The following is a 22,505-nucleotide window of genomic DNA, read 5'->3' as shown; positions in this document are numbered from 1 at the left end:
TTAAATATTTCTAGAAAAAAAATGGTAGGATTAATTGGAGTTACATACTAAAGCTGCTCTTTAATTTCAGATCACAAATTTAATTTAGGTCCAAATGTGGGATAAAATAAAGATAGAAAACCATCAGGAACACTCAGTCAAATTGTCCCCTGGTTTCAGAACTTGCTCCCATGTTCCAGTCACAAAGACACTCAACCAAGTGCTTGCAGCACTCTTCGAAAACATTATTGGCTCTGAGATTTTACAGCAAGATGAGGAAACGTCATATGTAAGACCTTCTGCCTCTTCTTCTCTAGGTTTTGTCGTCTTGCCCTTACACGTAAGTGTTTTTCAAGTCTGAGCCTGAAATAAAGAAAGCATAGTTACTTTCCAGGCAGTGTGTAACATCCTTGATGAGCCCACCACCCTAATCAAGTAGATGCTCCTGCTCTGTAATGATTTCAGTATTAATTTGTTTTTGATAGGTAAAAATGCCTGCAAAGCAGACTCATTATTGTCTTCTGCTTTTGAATGCTATACGAAATTAGTCTCTGGGAGGAATTCTTTAAATCGCATGTAAAAGACAACCTCATAGATAGCTAAATCTCCTAATAACAGATTAGAACAGCGAAAAGAAACAGCAAAGCGTAATTTACAAAAGCCTTGTTTTCAGTCTACTCACGGTTTAAAAAAAAGAACAAAACACTCTTCCTTGCACAGTGGAAGAAGGAAAACTGAGGAACATATGAAAATATTCTTCTATGTCAAAAACTTCATTTTACCTGATGAAGTGATTCACGTGAGGTAAGTAGAAGAATTTCCTTTTTTTGTATTTTTTGTTCAGGTACCACGGTATTGGCCATTCCTTGTATGTATACCTGTTAAAGATTGATAAAAGTGATTTTAGGACATATACGTTTTATCTCCATTCTTGATCTCTACCAGACTTCTTGGGTGATAGCATGGTCTGATCAGTAGATCATAAAACTCGTATTTGTGTATTTACTTTCAGCTCTGCTGGCTTCGTTTGTAACTCTACATTTCAAACATAGCTCAGCATCTTTCTGTAGAAAGTAGTCTTACTTTAAAAATTGTAAACATCTGAAGAGCGGGCCCAAAACAGATAGTGATTCTTTCCATTTATAGTTTAAAGTGTTATTTCTTCATAAGAGAATTCTCAAAAGTTGATGTAAACAGACTGTGTGAAGAGAGCTTTGTTTCTACTACAGTTTTCTTCTGAATGCCTGTGTTTGAGTGCCATGTCAAGTGCAAATCTGCCTGAGCAACCTAAGTCTTGCTCTCTAAATATAAGACTATTATTTCTGTTTGGGATTTCTCTTGCATATGGACTGCACAGATAGCCTGTGTAGACCTATCTACAGCCTCCCATGCATTCAGATTGCATCAGCCCTACTGTTAGGTGTACTGCAGACTTTCTGCATATGGTCCCTCAATAGATGGATTTTGTATTATAACTAGGGAAGTCCAGACAGTTCAACTTGAACCCTACTCTCTAGTTCCTTCATGTGTTACAGAATCACCACAGCAGCAGACATCCTCCCACTGCAGAATTCCTGTCAGTTGCATAGAATTAATTTTGTTACAGTTAATGGTTGAGTTTAACCGCACAATTATTTAGCAGCAATTACAACCACATTAAAAATTAATAACTCAAGAAGCCCTTGAATGCTGACTAGAAAACTTGCTTCTTTCTATAGAGTATGTGTGTCCTTTAATTATTAGAACAGAAGGTTTTTCTGATCAAGAGAAATACCCTAAGAAAACTTTAAAAATACGTAAGAAAAGTTCTCTTTTCCATACCAGTAGGTGCGTCCTAAGAAGTCATTTCTCCACTCGCCAGGTACTGGTTTTTCATGGCCAGTTTGTAAAAGTCTGAAAGCAGTTTCTCTTTCTTTGACTACCAAGTCAATATTTTTCATAGATTTTTGTACCTGGAAATAGGAAATAGTTTCAGGATAGGCCAACAAAACACAATGCTGACAACTTCAGACCTCAAATGAAGATCTGACAAAACTTAAAGGAAAATGATAGGTCAAATGTATTAGGAGTTCCATCGTGAGTATTCTCACACCTGTGGACTAACAGGTGAAGAGGTCATTCCCCCTATGTCACTTGAGCAGTGTTTGTGCTTGTACTAAAAAAAGAGAAATAATCTAAAAAATGTTTTTTAACAAGCTTGAGAATGCTTCACCTTTCACTCAGCCATTTTGCTTAGATTTTTAGCTAATATGAAAAAGTTACCTTTTCTAATCGTTCTGGACTTGGCATGGGCCTTTGCTGTCTCTTTGATTCTTGTTCTAAAGTCAAAAGCATGTTTTTTTCCTTCAGTAGGACATACCTAGATCAGAAAGCACAGTACTTCAAAATTAATTTCTAGATACACCAGCAATTATTCACTAGTTCACTGGTTTAGCCCGTACACAGGGCTCTGTACTGAACTTGAACCCTTTGTACTGGACACACCTACAAAACAACCACCTGCAGAACAGCTTCCATGTTCTGAGCAGTATCAGGATTTGGGATGCTTCAAGGCCAAAGCACGCTTATGTATGCACAGCTGGCTGGCAGAATGGATTTGCTGGCTAATACAGACACATTTTATTAAAAAAAAGCAGAGCTGCTGTGACAAAAGAAAAGCTACTTCACTAAAACTTACCAAAGTTTGTGCAAGTCTTCGCTACTCTTGCCCCTTAGCTGTTTTATATTCCATGCATCCCCTGTAAAAAAAAAAAAAAAAAGTCAATAAATATTAATTTAATAAAGTTTTCTTGTTCTGCAAGTGTGCTTTTTCTGGCCTAGCTAATCAACAGAACAAGTATGTTGTTATAAAAAATATAATACTTCTTGCAAAGCTATCCTTATGGATATTTAGTTGCACTTGTAGTCATAGTTACATAGCTTTCTACAATTCAAAAGAATAGGGCAAATGTCAGCTGAGCTTATGTGGCTCAAAGGCTGCTACCAGAAATGCTAAATATAACTCACCAGACTTCACTGTTTTTTCTCCCCAGTTTTTTGGATCATCAAAAAACTCCTCCAGACCACTCCGAGACAGAGTAGTATGCAGAAATTTCAATTGATGGGGGGGCTCAACTTTTGCCAGGTTCTTGTGGAATAGGTTCTGTGTTAATCTGCATAACAATTAAAGGAAGAACAACATATTACACAAAAAAATAACATCTAGATAGATAGGGATTTTCTTTCATGAAGACACAGATCCTAAAGGCTGAGAAACACCAGGGTCTGGGGCAGAAGATGTGGGTTCAGTTCTTCAAAGGTGTCATCTTGGTATTGTGTTCCCTTGTCTCAATTACAATTTATTTATACTCAAGAAAACAAATACAGATTTTAAAATTAAGAAAAGAATAAATAAATGACCAACACCATTCAGGATGGTGAGTTTAAGTAAATACCTAGTATAAGCAGAAGGTGCGTTTAAGCAAATACCTAGTAGAAGCACGAATAAGAAAACACACCCTATAAGCATAATAAGGTGCAAAAACCGGTAGCACAGAGGTGGAAGGTCTCAATATTACACTTAGTGGCTCCTTCCCCTCACACTGCCCCACAGCCCCGCACCTCAGCAGAGGTCCCAGAACGCGGACCCCCGCACCCTTTGCCCAGCGCCCACCGAGAAAGACCACGGGCGGCTTCCCGGGCTCCCCGCCGCTCCCCCACCTTCAGGCGGCCCCGCAGCCCCCGGTCCCGCCGGTGCCTACCCGGGGATGCCGGTAGCCGCCCAGCCCGGCCGCGCTCCCGCGAGCCGCAGCGCGCCCGTCAGGCGCCGGCCCAGGGCTGCCACCGCGGTGGCGGCTGCCGCCATTTTCCCCGGCGCCGCGGACGTCGCGCACGAAGGCGCCGGAAGCATATGGAGCGTTCTGCCCTTCCTCAAAATGGCGCCCGCGTGGCTTCGCGCCCGCCCGCCGGCCCCGCCCCGCTGCCAGCACCAGCCATGGCGGCCATGAGCCTGCTGCTGCGGGCGGCAGCTGCCTGGGGAGCGCGGCGGGCGGCGGGGGGCAGCGCTCGGCTCCCTTGGGCCGCCGGGGCCGCCCGCCTGCCCGGCACCGTCGGTAGGGCCTCGGCGGCTGCGGGGACGGAGGGGATGGAGGGGAAGGTCCCGGCGGTGAGGTGACCTTGGGGAGCGGAGGTGACCCGAGCGAGGAGCGGGAGGCCGCGGGGCCGGCGAGCGGCTGCGGGGGGCGCTTGGCACGGCCCGGCCCGGCCCGAGGGGCTCGGCCCCTGGGCCAGAAGTGGTGGTGGGCGAAGCGCCTGTCGTACCGGGCTGCTGGGCTTCTCTGCTGGTCTGTGGTCCCGAGCTACGGGTAACAGGTCTTCCCCAAGCGAGATGAACCTGTGATCCTATGATTGGCCCTGTGCAGAAGTAATTGGGCTCAGTAATGTGTTTGTTGGGACGTACATGTAGGGATGAATCAGTCCATAAAGTTGGAAGAGAAACGTTCATTCTATCCAAACAGTAAATTAGTTGAGGCAAGCTTTAGGAGCATCATTATCCTCCAGCAAACCAGCTCGTAGCTGCTCGGTCACTGCTGTACGCTCCTCTGTCCTTTGCCTGCATTGTTGACTTTGTCCTGGTCCAACCAACAAGCGGATTAAAAACCATAATGCCTTGGTTCAATTTTCAGCTCCTGTCCGATACAGCAGCCATGGGAAGAGAATGTTTATTATCAAGGCAACAAACTTTTATGATGCTCGATTTCTGAGTTTGCTGGTGAGTTTAAAACAAACGCAATACACAAGCAGATTTGTTACTCTGAATGTGTCTAAGAGTCTCTAAAATCTTATTTTTCCTTTTTTATGTGAAGCATCTGAAATGTGTTAGTGCTATTCATATAAACAAGAATTTTCAGTCCTTCTAAAAAATTGTTGTTTTATGTCATAAAAGCCTGATGAAGTAAAAAGGTACAAGGTTAGCATCAGAGCAAAGACAGAGATAGTAGTTAATACTGTATTAGCGTTTTTATATTATGTGTCTGTGTTCATATATGCATAATCTGCAAATGCTTTCTAATTCATCCTCCTCTCTAAAACATATTAGGTTACTCTTCTGCTGGGTTTGCCTTCAGTTATCTAGACCAATAACACCAGAGATTTAGACTTAGGAAGCCTGACCTGAGTTCGACCCGTGACAAGCACCCCTTACGCTGGGTAACAGCTAGCCTGACCCTACTCGTTTTGTGCGATCAGGCGGCCTTTATCTGTCTTCCACAGCTACCAAAGGTAGCAATGGTTACGTTCACGCTGGATTATACTGCATCGGTAGTAGTGCCTCATTACAGTTAAATGCTGAAGCCAGTCATCACGAGATGCTGGGGCAGCATTCAGGGAAATGCTTCTGCAGACACTGACCTATCTGGGAGATCGAGTGCTGAAGTAAATGGGCCCATGGACTGATAACAGCATCGCGGTTCCTGTACTCTAGTTTGTTAATTAACTGATTTTAATCAGCAATGTAACTTTACATACAATGTTTCTATCTGAACTATGAGTGTAAAACTAAGAATTACTGTGTGTTACTGAATTTTCAAAATAACTTCATCTAAATTTTGTCAGGCTTCTGAGTTTCTGCACTGATCCTTTTTCTCCTTATCCCTTTTACAGAGATTCTATATATTTCTGACAGGGATACCAGTGGCGCTGTTCATAACGTATGTCAACGTCTTCATTGGTGAGTGCTCTGTCATGACCAAGCTAAGTACACAGTCATGATCATTAAATGGACAAATGGAAGCTAAGCATGCTGGATAGAGAAAAAAAATACACAAATATTTGAGGCTTGCTCTCTGGAAGACCATGAAATAGGTCTAAGAATTACTGTAATTTTGTGTAAGTACATAGAAGATGTTCTCAGTAATTTTTTTTTTCTTTTTGTAGTTGTTGATTTTTTTAAAAAACTTTCCACCTTTTTAAAAACTGACAAATTCCATATTTTGGTAGCTCAGACATCAGCGAGGTTTAGAGAACAGTTCTTCTGTATCCAAATAAGGAGTCTTTCTTACTTTGTTTTGCATACTTCTTTAAGAAAGCTGCGTACACTGCAGTTGTAGCTTTTCATCTTGAAAAAAAATCCAAATTCTGTTTGGCTATACTTGTTTTAATCTACTGTAATAATGTGGAATTAATTGAACAGAGAGATTAGAAAAAAACATGCTTTCAGCTTATATACTTTAAAGGGCATTTCTGTGGACTTGATCTTAATGATTTCTTCTGTACAGCTGTTTATGTCTGTCCATTTCACCTTTCTGGTGCATGGCTTAAAATCTATGAGCTAGACATGTGAAATGTCTGGGGAAAATTACAAGAAGTCCATTTTTTCTCAGTAGAGTTCAAGGTGAGGGATTAGGTACTCTCCATGTGAAATAGTGTTGGTTTTTGTTGTTATTGGATTTTGCATGTTATAATGTGAAAGGCAGCATATGAAATACTTGAAATAAATGAAGTAATAATGATGTGATCATTCCTTATCAGGTGAAGCTGAACTTGCAGAGATTCCTGAAGGTTATGTTCCAGAATACTGGGAATACTACAAAGTGAGTGTAACGTGTAAAGGGGTGATGCGTTAGGGACAGCTTTCCTCTTGATGCTAGTTTTGGGAGTAAACTGTGTGGAGTCTGGTAGTGAGAACGGACACATCCCTGCCACTGGGTATCAGAGTAATAGAATTTGAGTTGTCCAGTTATAAATTTGGCAAACTTGCTTTTCTTCAGTTTTATGGAATGTGCATGCTGCTGTAGGAAATCTGGTTGTCGACATAGGTAGATGCAAATGATTTCTGACTTTATGCAAGTAAACTGCTGAAGCTATATGCCAAGAATTCTTTTATAACATTCCTAAATAGTATGAATGGTCTGACTGTGTCACGTACAGAACTTTTTATACTTAGCATCCAGTTTTTGTCTTTGTTTATAGCTTTTGAGCTACAACTCTTAAGAAACTGGAGTTTAAAGTGATGTTACTTTCTTCTGTATTACTTGCTAGTGTTGTTTCAAAGTCCACCATCTCATGTGCTTTTAAATTTGGAATTGAAGATTTTTATGATCAGAAAACTCAACGTTCTTACTGCAAGCACTTTATTGGTTTTCTTAGAAAGCAACTGAACCCAGCAATACGGTTATGACTCTTTCAACTCATTTAACTTTTGTTCCTATTAAAATGACTTCTATGCGGTAGCAATACTTTAAAATGTTACTGATTACAGTAAGAGGTTTGGAATCCACTTCTGTAATGACAGTGGCAGTTTAAAGAACTTTCCTTCAACAGAAAGAAAATGAATTGAATGTCTTCTGTTAAGTTGTTTTTCATTTTGCTACAGAATATTCTTCTGTAGCTTATTTTGGCATTTGACAACAGAAACAGCAAATGAAATCTAACATTTTAGGCTTCTGATCTTACAAATAGTTGAGCATGTTTTTAACTTTATGGGTGCTGTCATTCTAACAATAATAATAGTGTTGATCGTGTCTTCAGGATTGGGAACGTGTTACATGATTTAAGTATGATGGCATTTCTACTTGGAAATTACATGAATAATTTCTGCTTTTGTGTTTTCCAGCACCCTATAAGTCGCTGGATAGCTCGTTACTTCTTTGACCCCCCTGAAAAGAACTATGAGAAGCATATGGCTTTGCTCGATATTGAAGCAAAGAAAACTGACCTGAGGTATGTTGTATTGTTAGGGTGTTTTTAAATGTTAGTACATACTGTAGCTGAGTATTGTATTTTGCTTAATGGTGAGTTGAATGCTGACATAGTGTACTTGGTTGCTTGAACATCACCCTCGTGCTTGCTGTACTGGCTGTGCCCCCCTGGAAGTTGTAATCCCTGCCTTCTCAGTTTTACGATTACCAGAACTGGAACAATCCTAGGGCAGTCTTGTGAAACAGCAGTATCTCTTCAAAACAGTTTGTATTTATAAAGTTATAGGTACGTCTTCCTGAGTCAGGAAATGGACAGCTCTTTTTGCCTCTGCAAATGCTTATGGCTTGAGAAGCTAAATGACACAATTTACAGGACTGGTCACGTTCCTTGCTGCTGTTGAAATTTTTGTGGGCAGCAATGGCAATGTTCTAGGTTTATTCTAGACTTACTCAGAGTAAACTGTGGTAACAGAAGAAAGTCTGAGTTTCGCAAGCCATTGCTATTGGGACCAAGGCAGCATAGCACCTTCGACCATCACGTTCAGTTCTATTTTTCTTCTATTTATTTTTAGCTGAAAGCTGTATTAAAAACTGTCAAGCTCCTTTCTAAGCAAGGACCAATAACAGAACTCCTGCAAATACTTTTATGACTTTCCTGTGAGATAACTTGCTAAAAAAATGAAATAGAAGGATTTAATAGTTCATGTTTTAGTTGAACTCTTCATATTTTGGTATTACCTATGTTTCAATAGTATGAATAAACAGTAGATGCTAAACTCGTTGCTGCTGTCAGTAATGCCCAGATGTTAAACAGTCTGATCAAAACCAAGAGATTTCATGTTGTTTATGGTGCTCTTTTTTTTTTTTTTTAGGATGACGGAGTTGGAGGCACGCCGACTGATGAGGCAGAGGGGAGATGGACCGTGGTATCATTATGAAACACCTGATAAAAATCTTATTGACAATTCTGTGAAATCCACACCTGACAATTGAACAGTTTGAAGGTAGTATGCACAGTTTTAAATGCATACCAACAAATTGTGGAATACCAACAAAACTATGGAATATACGTCCTGCTGTGTACTGTTGGAAATAATAATAAAAAAATAAACACACAAAAAAAGTGCTTGTGTTGATTCTGATAACTTGAAAGAAACTGTGTGACAGTTTATCTCATAGCTTTTAAAGTTATTAATCAGAGAAAATGCCTTTTGTCAGTGGCCAACATTTACCCTTTTTCTCCAGGGCATCAATATAGAATGGCCTATGTGACCTAGTGTATGCGAAACAAGTTGGTAATGTTAGTCTTTATCATGTGATTTCTAGTAGTTTTAAAATAAAGGTATGAGAAACTGTGAGACTTATTTCCTTCACAGCACCTTGTGTCAGACAACTTGTGGAAAATGAAGAAAGCAAAATACCTTTAGATCTTTGGAATATTGGAGTTATACCTCTCACTTTAGAAAAGTATTTTCTTTCTCATTTTCTGTAGCTAGACTCATCTTTCACCCTCCAAACTGGACCCTTATGTGTGCAGATCACTGAAAGGTCACTCTAGAACGTATTTCTACAAGGATCTTTTTTTTGTTGTTATTGTTCTTTGTTTGTTTTTGTTTCTTTGTTGTTTTTTTGTTGTTTTCTATTTTCCTCTATACCACTTTTAAGAAATATATAGGTAATAAAGATGGTGCTCTTTTTATCTGGCAGACTTTTGCCACTAGAGGGATGTGTTTCCTCTGGTTCTAATGGCAAAGGTATTCCTCTAGTTTTAAATACCTCAAGAGGTTGAAGGATAATGTATGTTACAGTCTGCAACCCTGAACTAATCTGTCCATATGCAGTGTCTAATTTTTAATGGAAACAAGCCCAAATCCTTTAGTAAACCCTGATCATCTTGTGATTTTAAACTGTTAAAACTAAAAACTAATTTATTTACATTAAGCAGTGTTTCACAGGCTATCTTAAACAAAGACAGCCTCATTAGCTGCTTCTGAGCACTGCCAAACATTAGAAAGACTCAGATTGATTTCTCATCAATGCTTTGACTTGCCCTTTTTGTTTGCATTGATCTTTCAGGTTAGCGTGTATTTCTCATTGTGGCTCTCATTGTTTATAAATGCTATGTTAATTATAAAAGAGGCCATTAAAAAGCACAAAGCCATTCCAGGTAAAATAAATCTGTCTGGTGACCCTTTATTAATTTTGTTTTTTATCCAGCATTCAATGATGGGTATGGTTCTTTGATGTAAATTTTATTCTTGTCTAAACCCCTTCCGCTGAGATCATATTCTGCCCTTGGTATTTCACACAGTTCCTAACACTTTTTTTTTTCCTTGAAAAATTGCTTCTTCATAGCTGGATGCAAACTCATGATTTTTCAATTCTGTTGCTAACTGAAATTTTACTAGAACCACCTTTAGAACCTTTTGATTTTGAGGTAAAAAATTCCATAAAAGGTCACATCACTTACTCGGAAGTGATCTGTGCATCCTTGCGTATTATGTGGACTCCCGGTGGAGAACTATTCATGTCTTCATTTTAAATGAATCAGCCATTTCTTTAATCCTGCTGCTGTCAAGCATATGCAGTAGTTATTGGATAATGTTTGAAAAAAAAAAAAGATACTATTTCAAGTATATTTCTACGAAATTTGTTCACGTTATTCTTCCTTCCTATCAGTAAGTATTCTTTCAAAGTGAAAGGCAAAGAGCAACACAATAAAAGCCAAAAAACAGTTGTTTTAAGCTCAGGGCTCTGTCCCTCAACACAGAATCTAGGTTTGGCTTGTGGTGCTCCCACAGCATCGTTACTGTTCCAGCACCCAAGAACCAGATCCTCCTCTCCAACCTACCGTGCGCAGGGCAGGATGAATACAAACTGAGGGCAGGGGCCGCGCTGAACCACACCACCTTCACCACCTCCTGGCAGGGGCTGTGCTCAAACACGCCGCCTTCGACACCTCCTGTAGCGGGACGGTGGCAGGTGCGCTTGTCCATGCGGAGAGAAACCTGTATCTGATGGACGCGGTTAATTACAGGTTGGGGACGTGGAAGTCAAAAGCCTTGTATTTAGGCACGTGAAATTAATAAATCGGTACAGTTTATATATATATATGTATATAGCATTTCCTTGCTTAAAAAAAATATATTACTGGTCAAAGAGGAACCTGCTTCAGGCTACCCATGGTGAGCTATCCCCACAGGGATACCAGGAGGTGAAGTCTCCACCCCCACCTCCTGGAAATCACGGCTTTCTGATAAAAACCAACCCAACCCCAAAGCCGCCCGTGCTCCTATTTCCTCCCCTCTCACAAGCAGACCTCGCAGGGGGGCAGCGCGGCTCGGCCGGTCCCGTCAGGGCCGCGGACAGCTCCGGGAACCCGGCATCGCCTCACGAGCGGCGGCCCCCGCCTCAGGCACCTGGCGGCGCTCCCCGGCCGAGGGCCGGCCCGAGGGGACCCCCCGGTGCCGCCGCAGCTGGTGCCGCTGCCATTGGGTTAAAAATAGCAGCTTCCCTCCTCCTCCTCCTCCTCCTCCTCCCCTCCCCCGGGCCCGGCTCCCACTGCCGCCGCCACCGCCGCGCCCTGCCCCGGCCCGGTGCCCTCCGCCTCCATTGCCCTCGGCCGGCCGGAGGCAGGCAGCGAGCATGCAGCGGGCCGCGCTCTTCGGCGGCGGCGATGCGCAGATGGCCGCCGGCGACCTGGGCGAGCTGCTCGTCCCCTACATGCCCACGATCCGGGTGCCCAAGTCAGGGGACCGGGTCTACAAGACGGAGTGTGCCTTCTCCTACGACTCGCCCGTGAGTGCAGCGCGAAGCCGCCGCTCCCCGTTTCCCCCCCCCTACCCCACCCCACCCCGCTGCCGAGCTGCCCCCCGCCGGCTCCCTGCGGCGAGCCGGCCCCAGCCCGGCCCCGCTGCCCCTCGCCAGGCCTCGGCCTCCCGCATTCCCCCTCCTCAGGCTCCGTGGTCGCACCCGACCCTTCCGCAGCCGCCGCCGCCACCTGCCCCGGCTCCCCCTCAGCCCCTTCCCGCTCCCCGGCGGCCGTGGCTGCGGTAGCGCTGCTCGTTCCCGCAGCCTTCTCCTCCGGGCAGGCGGTTGGAAACCGGCGCTTGGCGGTTTTTGTCGGGGAAACGGGCCGCGGGCAGCCCCGGGGAGCCGTCGTTTTCCTCACAGCGAGGTGGTGGCAAGGGGCAGCGGGTGGCCTTCCTGCCTGAGCGTTTTGGCTGGCAAACGCTGATCGCTTTGCTCGCCCGCTGCCTCCATCCTCACGTTTGAGATCTCTGAAATCTTCCAAAGTACATGGTCAACCTGAAAATCAGCGGGGAAGTCCTCCCGAGGAGGTGCGTCCTTGCTTCCTCTCCCAGGGTTTGCTTCAGTCGCACCAGTGGGCTTTGAAGACTCGCTGTGTGTCCCCATAGGCCCCTACAGCGGTTGTTTGGTCAATGTTTGGTGTATTTGGCTTTCACTTTCTGTCATGTTTCAGCTGTCTCGCAACTCATCCACCAGCTCTGCGGATCACATGCTGTTCAGTGGCAGATCTGGGGCTGAAGTTGTTTTTTTCCTTTGTTGAAACCACTGGAAGCCTTCATAAATGATAATAGTTGATGCTCTGTGAGGAACACATGTTTAAAAATTGCACTTTTTAAAGGGAGCTGAAGTTTTATACAAAATTGCTTCTCCGCCTGAAGCTGAGGTTTCCCAGTGGCGACTGAGCGCTCCATGTTGATGTCAAAGTCATCGGGAGCAACCTCAGGGAAGCTTGGGGTTTATATTACTGAGCATTCAACGAAAGACACGTTTCAGGCAGATTTTTGAATCCTTTATCCACCTCTTTTTGATAATTCCTCCTAACACAGAAAATCGAAATCGTTTTTAAAGGTGACTCAGCTGTCTGGTGTTCATCACGTCTTGTTGTACGGAGGTTATTTTTACCCGCGCTCTTCAGATCTCAAGTGTCGCCCAGCAGCCCTGACTGTACCGGGAGGCGGTCTGATTAAAAGTGCCAAATCAGACTCTGCTGCACAGGAGCTAATTGCATTATATGCTTAATAAGGTTTTTTTTCTGGGGGTGGGGTGGGGGTGGAATCGGTCTACCACAATCTTTTCGTCAAGTTTCTGCTCACGTGAGCACATGCTTCATGTCACTTTCAGGCGAATGTTATGGTTTATAAAAAGTTTCCCTTAACCAGTTGGAAGGGATGTCAAATACTGCTACAAATCAAAAAACTAAAACAATCGATTCCACAACAAACACAGCAAAAACTGTGTTTAAAAACAATGTCTGAACAAAATGAAACACTTGAGCAAGACCTAGGTATGCTTAGCAAAAGCTATGTATAAACCTAACCAAAAGGGAGTCGGAGTGACAGTGTGATTTTTTTTTTTTTTCCCCCCAAAATGTTTCATCCTTTTGACTTCATCGGGAAGAGATTTCAGATTTGTGAAAATGTTGCCCTCAGCCATTAGAGTGTTTTGGTTTAAAATGGATTATAGGCATTCACTGGGCAAAAGGCTAGACTGAGACTGTGCAGTACTAGTAAAAACAAAATTGGGCTCAGTTTCTGTTGTTTTCCACAGCTTTTCAGCCCATACTGCTCCTCAACTTAGTTGGGCCAAAGACTTGTCTCAGATTTTATTTTGTATTTTTTTTTTTTTAAAAAAAACTCTACCAGATACTTGGATATTGTTTCTAGGATGACAGTTATAAAGAGCAAATGTGTAATTTCTCAGGAAAAATACTCTCATACACAAAGTTGAAAGTATTGAGACTTTGTTTTCAGTCTTTTATTTCACGGTGTAAGAAGGATACAGATAGCTTGCTGACTTGGCTGAAGGCAGGCGTTGATCTCTGTATGCGTTGTATTGGGTTGGTCAGTGACTTATTTTCTTAGGTCAGTTTTGTGTGACCTACATGAGCATCTACCTCTTGATGTGTCTGCCTCTTTTTTTTTTTTGAAAGATGGTACACAGGTGTTTTTTCTATAATGTTAAAGCAAATAGTCAATGTTAAAAACATGTCCTCTGGGGTTTATTATCTATGGTAAGATTTCTGATTACGTTTTTGATGGGGGAGGTGTTTTCTTCTTGTAATTTCTTGGTATTTCCTCACACCTTCTCACTTTGCCATTTCAAATATGCTTCTTGTTACACTTCTAACTTGAGCATGGCTCTGTTTGGAGTTAACTCAATGCAAAATGTTTTCTTCTGTCACTCTTCTTCAATACCAGATCTATTTCAGCAGTTAATGCCATAAGACGGTCTCAAGCTTTACCTGTGTTTTTTTTTCCTTCTCTAAAGAAGAAAACTTCCTGAGTATTTGTATGTATCTTTTAAAGCAGCACACACAGTTATCTGGCATCTCTATATTCAAGTTTCTTCAGCATTCTTCCATATTAATTGATTACTATCACCATCCCTGCAAGGAAATATGATTGTTAGACACCATCAGGTCTATGAGCACTAGGGTACAAACCATTATTATTATAGAAAAAGATTCTCCAGCAATTATGAGAAGGACCAGGAGGGGTGAGATGGTCAAAAACAGAGGTGTTTGTGGCAGGGGGCTGCCAAAGAAAATGAGGTGCTGGGGAACCTTATATTTCCAGCTGTGCAAAGTTTAATATGACTGCAAGACCAGGCTTTCACAGACCTGTTTGTCAGTCTGTTGGTCGTGTCTTCTCGTCTGGATTTAAGCAATGTAGTCTCACTGAAGAACATGTTCTAGTGGGTGCAGGCTCTTCACCGACTGTTCTCAAAATCTGTTAACTCACTGTTCTCTTTTCTTGAGTTTTAAATCTTATTTCCCTGGGTGAAGATCTGAGAACAATGGAGTTTTTGTGCTACAGAGAGAGTCATTAGTTTAGAGATTTCAGAAGTGTGAGCACAGGAGAGCTACAAGTGGATATTCAGTGTACTTCCGCCTTGCGGATTAACCCTAGCGTGATGATCTTCTCAGGTACTATTGGTAGAAAGATCACCAGATGGATGAGAAGCTCAGCCTGATGCTTTCCTGAAGTCTAAGTGCACATCTTTAGATTTGGCCTATTTCCAATAGAATGTACGAGGGTTAGTTTCCAGGAAAGTCAGCAGAAGCACAAGGGAAATATCTGTGCACTTAAGAGCACTAGTGACACTTCTTAGCTTGCTAGTCTCAAAAGATGAGAAACTATCCCTTTTTGACATAATTGTTAACTACTTTTTTTTTTTTTTTGGCAGCTTCTAGAATAAAACGTTTCCCTCATGAAGGCTCCTATTCGAGTTAGCCTTTGATTCTTTATACAGGAATTGTGACAGGAAGGAAGGCTGCCTACAAAATACGAGCGAGACCCAGTGTGAGTATCGCTCCCTCCAGTGACTGGCCCGGAAGCTGCAATAGGCTTTCATACCCCTTTCAAACAATTGGAAAGATGAAATCCTGTACTTCCCAGTCTCCAGACCTGATGCACAGCCCCTTCTGGTGACTATTTTTCTGTATCCATGCTGCTGAGATGAAGGCTTCTTCTCTCTCACTTTCTCTGCAGTGACCTCTCTTCCTCTTCTGGCAAATGAACTTGACTTTGTGCTGTTCAGTAGAACACAGGGCACAGAAAGGTTATGTTTGCATAATCTTTTGTCCTCTTATTTATTGTTACCTGAATAGAAGTATAGTATTCAGCTGGAAATTCCACCTTTAATGGGATCCCTGTCTCAACGACCTCTGATCATTTTCGACCAGAGACATCAGAGGGGGGGATGTCTGCTAGAAAAGGGATGTAAACAGGATTGTAAGAGAGGCTTACATGCAGACTGTGCATGTCCTAGATGGATGTGCTCAGAGGCATTCTCCACAAAGGGCATTGGTTCCAGCTGCGGCACAGGCCATGAGTCCAACACAGCTACAGGACCGGGCTGTCTGGTTCTGTAGATGGCTTGGTCCTTTAGATGTAGATGCTGTATTGTGTGTTTTTGAGCAGCCTGAAACTTGGCTTCACTCCGCTGGAAAACCTTGCTGCTGACAGCTTCCTTCGTGAATCTTGCTGACATTGCTGTGGCTTGGGAACTCTAATGGTAATGTTAGGACAATTCCCAAAGAATTTATCAGACAGTAGTTGAAACTGAAATCCTTGAGAGTTTGCAGCATGCAACAGGCATCTGTGACCGTACCGCGTGCAGCTGTCTGGAAATGAGCCCCTGGCTTATATACACCTGGTTTACAATACACCGAGACAAACAGAATACTCCAGACAAATGATTTTGGCCTAGTTGTAAATTATTGTTTATGGCAAATTATTGTTATTCACTGCCTCCAAATTATTGAGGCAGCAAATTGGTTTGTGGCAGGTGGTAATCTGAAAAATCAGAGCAGTGTTGTACTGCTGCGTCCCAGGGAGGTCTGTCTGATGGCAAGTCTTCGTTGGCTGGGTGGGCAGCCGAGCACTAGGGCTGACTAAATGGTCCTCCGCGCTGGAGAATGGTAAAACCAGTGCAGGTTGTACACAAACGAGAAATAACTGTGCAGTACTGGGGAACGGCCAGTGTGTATGTGCTTTGTGTTGCTGTGGATTTGATTTAATTACATTTGTATCTAGCATTTGCCTCTAAATTAATGACTGACAACCTGAGATGACTTCCTGCTACATGGAATAATGAATGTGACTTGACTGCGATGCTGCTTCAGAATTATGTATGCCCTGGCCGAGGTCCCTGTGCCTTACACATGTGAGTGAGCACTGGACCCACCTCTTAGACGGGTGGTTTGATTTCGTTTAGGGTCTGATGCCCACGTGGCTTTCTCTACCTAGGAAACGTTGTAAGTCCTTGGTTGGTCTCGTGTGCATGTGCCCATGTCTGTGTCCAGCAGAAGCTAGGAGGGAGGTACCAGAAATCTTTGTTCAGTCTCTGTGAAATAATCTGCCCACAGGGAAATAGCACATCATGCCTGAGAGATAGCATTCAGTACAGTGAGAATTTTAAACGCTCCAAAGCTGCAGTGTTTGTTAGTACAACCTTAGCTAGTTGTCCACATCACATCAGAACCCCAGTATCCTGATACTTTTTTGATTTCAGTGGCATGTACTTTCTTCAAACTGATCAGTGTTTTGCATGTTGCTCTCAAAGTGGGATAAAATAACGACTTTGATATTTTTCTCCTTTTTTTTTTCAAGGTGAAGAGGGGAGGGATTTCTTTCACGCTTGAAACTAACAGTCTGGTTATTAGAAGCCCTGCTCTTTATTTCCTACTCCTGCATGATTTTTCTGGTCCTTTTTTTCTGGCTGACCCATCTCTTTTCCCATCTCTCTCATCTTTTCCCAGTTCCAGCAGTACACAGCTCCTCTCCACTCCTAGTTCACAATCAGTGCTTCAGTTTGCCTGTGCTGTTCTGTTCATTTTTTCTAACTGTTGGTTCCTTCTCCCTCCTCCTCTTTACCAGATGCGTAATTTTGCTGTCTTCTTATTGTTCACTTTCTGCTTCGCTTTTGTCACCTCTGCTTGCTTCTCACCTGTGGGTGATAGTGGACAGTTGCCTAACAGGCAGACTGATGCAGTGTTCATACCGAATATTCCTTTTGAAAGTCACTTGCTATATTCCTTGCCTTCAGCACACTCCTCCCCAACCCCAAGGCAGTTGCCATATTTATTGCAGTGGATTTTTTGTTTTGCTGGAGCCCTCTCTCTGTGCCATTGTATTCAGCTGGTTGGCTGCTTTGTTTTGTTTTGTTTTGATGTTGGTAGTACCGGTGCATGACAGAGACAGACGTTCTTCTTTACTCCTCGTAACTTACTATGTTTAGATGAGTATTAAGTACTGAAACTTCTGTTATTCTTTTTAAGCCTGTCCTGAAAAGAAAGATGTGTCATTTAGTTGTGTTATTGTGGGACTCGATGCAAAATGTGTATGCAAGGAATGTTACTCTAACCGTTCCAGATGTATTAGAGGTTGGACTGCTGTTATCCAACAGGAGTCTTGCAGCCACAGCCAGATTAATTATGGCAATTACTGATGAACAGACACGCTGAACAGAGCCTGAAAGAGTCCTATGGAGTTGTGTTTTTTGTAGGGAAACACTGATGGAGACAGGGAAGAATGCACAGTCTGCCACGATTGGGACTTCATAGGCAACAGGGTGAACAAACTTTTCGTTCTTTGTGTTTGGGATATGGAGACTTGGAAGGAGTAGAGTTGCCATTTTACCCTCTTCTCTGACACCCTTCAGAGCGAGTGTTGCCGTTGTCCTAGCGGATCTGAAGCGAGCGGCTGTGCAGTAGATTTTGTGCCCAAGCCTGTAACTGTTTGCTGAGTCAGTAGAGCCACCACACCAACTGTGCTTTTATAAATTCCTTATTGTCTGAGCTGCCTCAGGAGCTAAAATTGCTAAGCCATGGATTTCAGAGAGTTTGGTAATGGGATGCAGGTCATTAGTTCAAATCCTGATCAGGTTTAGTGACGTTTGAAAGCTGTTGGTGTCTGGTGCCATGAGCGTGCACGAAGTCTTACAGAGTGTCTTCAGTACCAGGGGCTGGAGCCTTTTTCCAGCATGAACTTTCACACATGTCTAAGCTAAATGTCAGTTACAGGGATTTACATGCCACAGCTACGTAAAACATCGTTCCTCTAGCACTGGTTGTGTTTTCAGTAGGGTTAAATTCACCAGCACAAAGCCTGGCTTATAGCAATCGAGTGTGCTTTGAGTGCCAAGCAGGGGCCTAATCCTTTACACAGCACTCTGCAAAGGTGGTTTTTTTACCCGTGTCCCTCTTCTCCTGTGGCCTTTTAGGCTTTTGTACATCCTGTCGTCTTTTTTCCAAGTTTCACGAGGGAATAGCCTGCCGGCGTTCTCCAGGAGAAAGGGCTGTTTTGTCAGTAACCACAGCCAGCTTACGCAGCTTCTACTTTTAGCTCAGCTGCTGAAGGTGTCACATTGTTGTCATAGGCAGCTTATCAGCAAAGGGTCGGCGGTCCTGTGGGTTCCCTCCAGAGAAAGAGTGGTCTCCAAGAAAACAAAATTGGAAACAAAGTTCCAGAAACTGTGGATTTGACATTAGAATATATTTTTATTTAGGCTGGCTGTATATGGGAATCTCTTATAGAGGACAAATCCTTGACTTTTTCACAGGAGGAGATAATACAAAAGGATTTGGAATACAGGCTATAAAACCAGACAGCCAAGATTTAATGGGCCTTGAAGTAAATGAATCTGTGAATGAGTATGTGGAATTTAAAAATCAATGTATTGCATTTTAAATATAATTGCATTTTATGAATATTTTGAAAACTAGATATTGAATTTTCTTTTTCTTCAACTTTTTTTTTTCCCCACTTGGCTGATTGTAGATATTTGCCTTGGCTGTGAAGATTTCCAAATTCAATGAACTTTTTTTTTATTTTAAATGAAATCTCAGGTAGTGTTTACGCAGTTCTGAAGCGAGATGGCTAACGAGCTTACTATTTCCAGTGCAGAGAGCCCATCATTGTGGTATCTAGATGCTGAATGAGTGACTTCATGGTATATGTTAGGTTTGAACGGCAGATGGCCTAAACCCCTGCCTCAGATCACAGATTTAAATCCTGGAGCGCTCAATTCAACTTCCTGCGCTTTTGAGGCAGGCAAAGCGAGGGCAGGAGAGTTCGTTATACATTCATCTTTCAGGTAAATCTGAAAGGCCAAAGCTTGTTTATTTCGCTCCACGTTAAGAGAAGCAGACAGGTATTTTCTAAAGTCTTGGGCTAAAACTTCGTTCCTGGATGAGGGCTGCAGGTTAGCTGGATGTTTAGATTCCTTTAAGTCTCACGGAAATACTCAGTACTAGCCTTTGAAAGGGGCTGGGGAGCGGATTTAGAGTGGCAAGTTCAAGCTTGACTTTGGGGCAGTGGTGGGAGGGGAGAGGCTTGTTGGGCTCCAGCTGCGCTGTGCCAGGTATTAAATGAGTAAGAACTACTTAGCACTGCTAGCCCTTCAGCTTCCTTTTCTGGAAGAGAATAAGGTGTACGTACCCGGTGCTGGCTAGGAAAGTACAGGGGATCAGCCCTCTGGGGCTTGTAGCAGCCCGCAGGACTGGAGGCAGGTAGCTGTCAAAGCCGTTGTTGCTGTAAAGGTTTTCAGTCAATACACGATTGTATGTATAAGCCTAATGTGACTTTTAGGAACGATTGGTGACTTGCTTCCAGAGATACTGATTTTTATTTATTTATTTATTTTCCTCCAAGGTGCCTATGGATGAATTTAGTTCAGTTTTTTTTTGAGGAATTTAACATGAGATGTTCTGTACCATCCAATAGCACAAACACGCTCACAATAGAAGGAAGGTCACAGTGCTTCTGAAAGGCTCACTCTTTGTTACGCACCACCTATTCAAAACAATGTCAGCTGGAGAGGGCTTGAAAAATTGATCCAACACCGGTGAACCAGGTGACTGGAAGTCCTCCTGGTACTTCGAATGACGTAGGAGAGAGCTGGCAGTAGTGATACAATGGAGTGAGTCCCTGATACCAACCAGAGTCAACACCCAGCTTTTGGGAGAGCCAAAGGTGATGGGACTCCTGCCAGGCTCTGTAACTGAAGTGCTAGTGTTTGTAAGCACCACCAGGAGTATGTCTTTAAGTTTCCTTTGTAGTGCTTTCATCTCCAAGCACTCTAATTGCATGGCTAGAGAGAATCCTTTACAGACGCTGACCAGTGTTCACAAAACACCAACTTTCTTGTTAGCCCCTTCTAAGAGCTATAAATTCACTTGAGATTTTTCCTTCAGACAAGATTGTGATCAACAGCGGAAGTTTTGTCTGAATCTGTGGACTACCATCTCTGCCACGCTTCTGGTTCAGAATGTTCTTGCAATCAAATGCCCCCACCCCACCAAAAAAACAAAACCAAAAATGTATCATTATTTCTGTGCCTTACAAATTTGTATGCCTACAAATCCCTGTGGATTGGGCAATCAAGTGGATTTTTTTTTGGACAGACTTCTAGGCCTCCAGTTTGGACACTCACCAATCTGTAATTGTAATGTAAACTGTTTCAGTGGGTTTCTGTGTGTGATACGGTGTGGGAGGTTCTTAGAGGGCTGGTAATGTAAATGCTGTTACGTGGTATGAAAGCCACATTTTCAGCGCTCGCTTGATAACAGGAAGGGTTTGCAATTCTCTGCTTTTTCTGCTTGCTGAGTCCTTGCTGTCCTGTTCAGTTCCTTCTGTGCTGTAACTGTTTGTGTCATTCCTTTTAGGATTCAGAAGGAGGTCTCTATGTGTGCATGAACACGTTTCTGGGATTTGGAAGGGAACACATTGAAAGGCATTACCGGAAAACAGGACAGTGTGTATATTTACACCTGAAGCGACATGTGAGAGAGGTGAGACTTGTGCTTCCCAACTAACTAGCCTGGCAGTCCTTGGGTCTCTTGCTTGTTTAGATAACACATTTTAGGCGTAGGCCAAACCCTGACAGAAGTAAAGCTGTTCATATTTGGGGCTGAATATCAAATTCAGGAGCTTGGATCCCCAACTATCCTATTGATTCTGTTCTAAGGTGAATGACGAGCCCCAGAGGGTCAGATCTTAAAGGCAGCTTGTTGCCCAAAGATGCATGTAGTTGCCTGGCTTTTGCTGATCTTTCACTACATGCTTCTACATATTGCATATGTATTGTGTGGGTATTACATACATATTGTGGGTAACTAAATGCTTTTTAGAAACATGCCTTTGAAATGTCAAATGCCTGGTTTAAGCTCAGATTTGTCTGGAAGCTTCTGAGAACTTTTTACAAGTTTTTAGCTTAGGGTGACACAACGTCTTTTCATCCAAAGACCTCTATGCAATTAAATCATGAGCCTTAATCCTGAGCTGGCCTGTGATCTAAAGCTTAGCTTAAATTAATGCTGGTTCCTAGCTCTTGCACGCTGTTCACTCCTACACCCACACACATATGGATGTGCACTTACAAACTTCCTGTTTGCTCTTCTTCCATATCGCTGTGTATCAACAGTAATTTACAACCAGTGCTCCATAACATCTGTTTCTGCGTGGTTTGTCTTTGAAGGGCCATTGATGACTTCTGACATGAGCTATATGGAAGGCACTGGCTTTGCTTATAGGTTTTTGTCTCTTCCGGCCAGTTAGAGGGCCTAAAATAGCTGCTTTGAGTGGGACAAAATATTTCAGTTTTCTCATTCTACAGTAATGTTTCCCCTGGGTGATGAAGGCCCTGAGTTACGTAAAATGCTCTGACTGCTTATTTTATTTCCTGTAGAAAACTGTTCATGTTTTATCAGAATTATAGAGGCGGATTGCATGTCTCCCATGCGGAGATTGTTAATGTTTGCTATATTTTAGAACTGTCCTTCCTTGTGAGACTCATCACTACATTTTCCCTCGTACTGTTAACTGTGAATTTATGGACAACCTAGTCTAGTTTTAGCAACAGTTCTGAGTTTATTTTGTGCTCTTGAAACATGCTGTTTATGACTAGAGAAAACTAAGCAGAAGATCTATCAGCATTGCTTGTATGTAACTTTCTTCCAGCACTTGACCTGGGAATTTTCAATATTAAGGTACACTAGATTTAAAATGAGGCCTCAGATTCCTTCCCTGGATAAGATTTGGCTGAAGAACTTCAAAAGGCAGAAATAGCTAGCCTGATTGTTATTTGGTGTTGCATACACCTTCAGTAGTTCAGAGGTTCCTGTTTTTCTCCTTGTGTCTCATGGAGTAGCAGAGGGCCCTGACATCTATATTTGAAGGTGGTGATACTCTGGATCATGCGGTAAGAAACAGTGTTTGACCATGCAGTACAGATGAAGACTTTGTAACCTAAAACAAGGCTCATAAATAGGATTCCTCATATATTAGCTGTGGATTTTGTTTACCATGGCTGTTTGAT

General features: G+C 42.8%; 3 protein-coding genes across 4 annotated transcripts in view; 2 read left to right on the top strand and 1 right to left on the bottom strand.

Annotated features, from left to right (window-relative positions):
• Positions 1-40: 40 nt before the first annotated feature.
• MRPL47 (mitochondrial ribosomal protein L47) lies at positions 41-3,854 on the bottom strand. The gene is made up of 7 exons (XM_083848457.1): positions 3,720-3,854; positions 2,986-3,131; positions 2,657-2,717; positions 2,242-2,338; positions 1,801-1,931; positions 762-857; positions 41-342 (listed from the first exon to the last, which is right to left on the bottom strand). The coding sequence occupies exons 1-7, from the start codon at positions 3,821-3,823 to the stop codon at positions 225-227; spliced, it is 753 nt and encodes a 250-aa protein (XP_083704583.1). The 5' UTR covers positions 3,824-3,854; the 3' UTR covers positions 41-224.
• A 56-nt stretch (positions 3,855-3,910) lies between these two features.
• On the top strand, positions 3,911-8,778 carry NDUFB5 (NADH:ubiquinone oxidoreductase subunit B5). The gene is made up of 6 exons (XM_083848458.1): positions 3,911-4,070; positions 4,644-4,729; positions 5,620-5,686; positions 6,487-6,548; positions 7,571-7,677; positions 8,528-8,778. Exons 1-6 carry the CDS (start codon positions 3,953-3,955, stop codon positions 8,646-8,648), a joined length of 561 nt encoding a protein of 186 aa, XP_083704584.1. The 5' UTR covers positions 3,911-3,952; the 3' UTR covers positions 8,649-8,778.
• A 2,380-nt stretch (positions 8,779-11,158) lies between these two features.
• Positions 11,159-22,505, top strand: part of USP13 (ubiquitin specific peptidase 13) — a 49,480-nt gene continuing 38,133 nt past the window's right edge. Inside the window, exons 1-2 of one of the 2 annotated variants that reach the window (XM_083848427.1) lie at positions 11,159-11,453; positions 20,854-20,979. In XM_083848427.1, coding sequence (XP_083704553.1) covers positions 11,301-11,453; positions 20,854-20,979 — 279 coding nt within the window. In that variant the 5' untranslated portion in view covers positions 11,159-11,300. Of the gene's footprint in view, positions 11,454-14,163; positions 14,987-20,853; positions 20,980-22,505 lie in introns of those variants that run through there. The other variant, XM_083848428.1, reaches the window with a different exon arrangement.

This window comes from Anser anser (genome assembly GCF_964211835.1).
Source record: "Anser anser genome assembly, chromosome: 9".
Lineage (NCBI taxonomy): Eukaryota > Metazoa > Chordata > Aves > Anseriformes > Anatidae > Anser > Anser anser.
The sequence above is the reverse complement of the archived record's forward strand: the minus strand, read 5'-3'. Positions and strand labels throughout refer to the sequence as shown.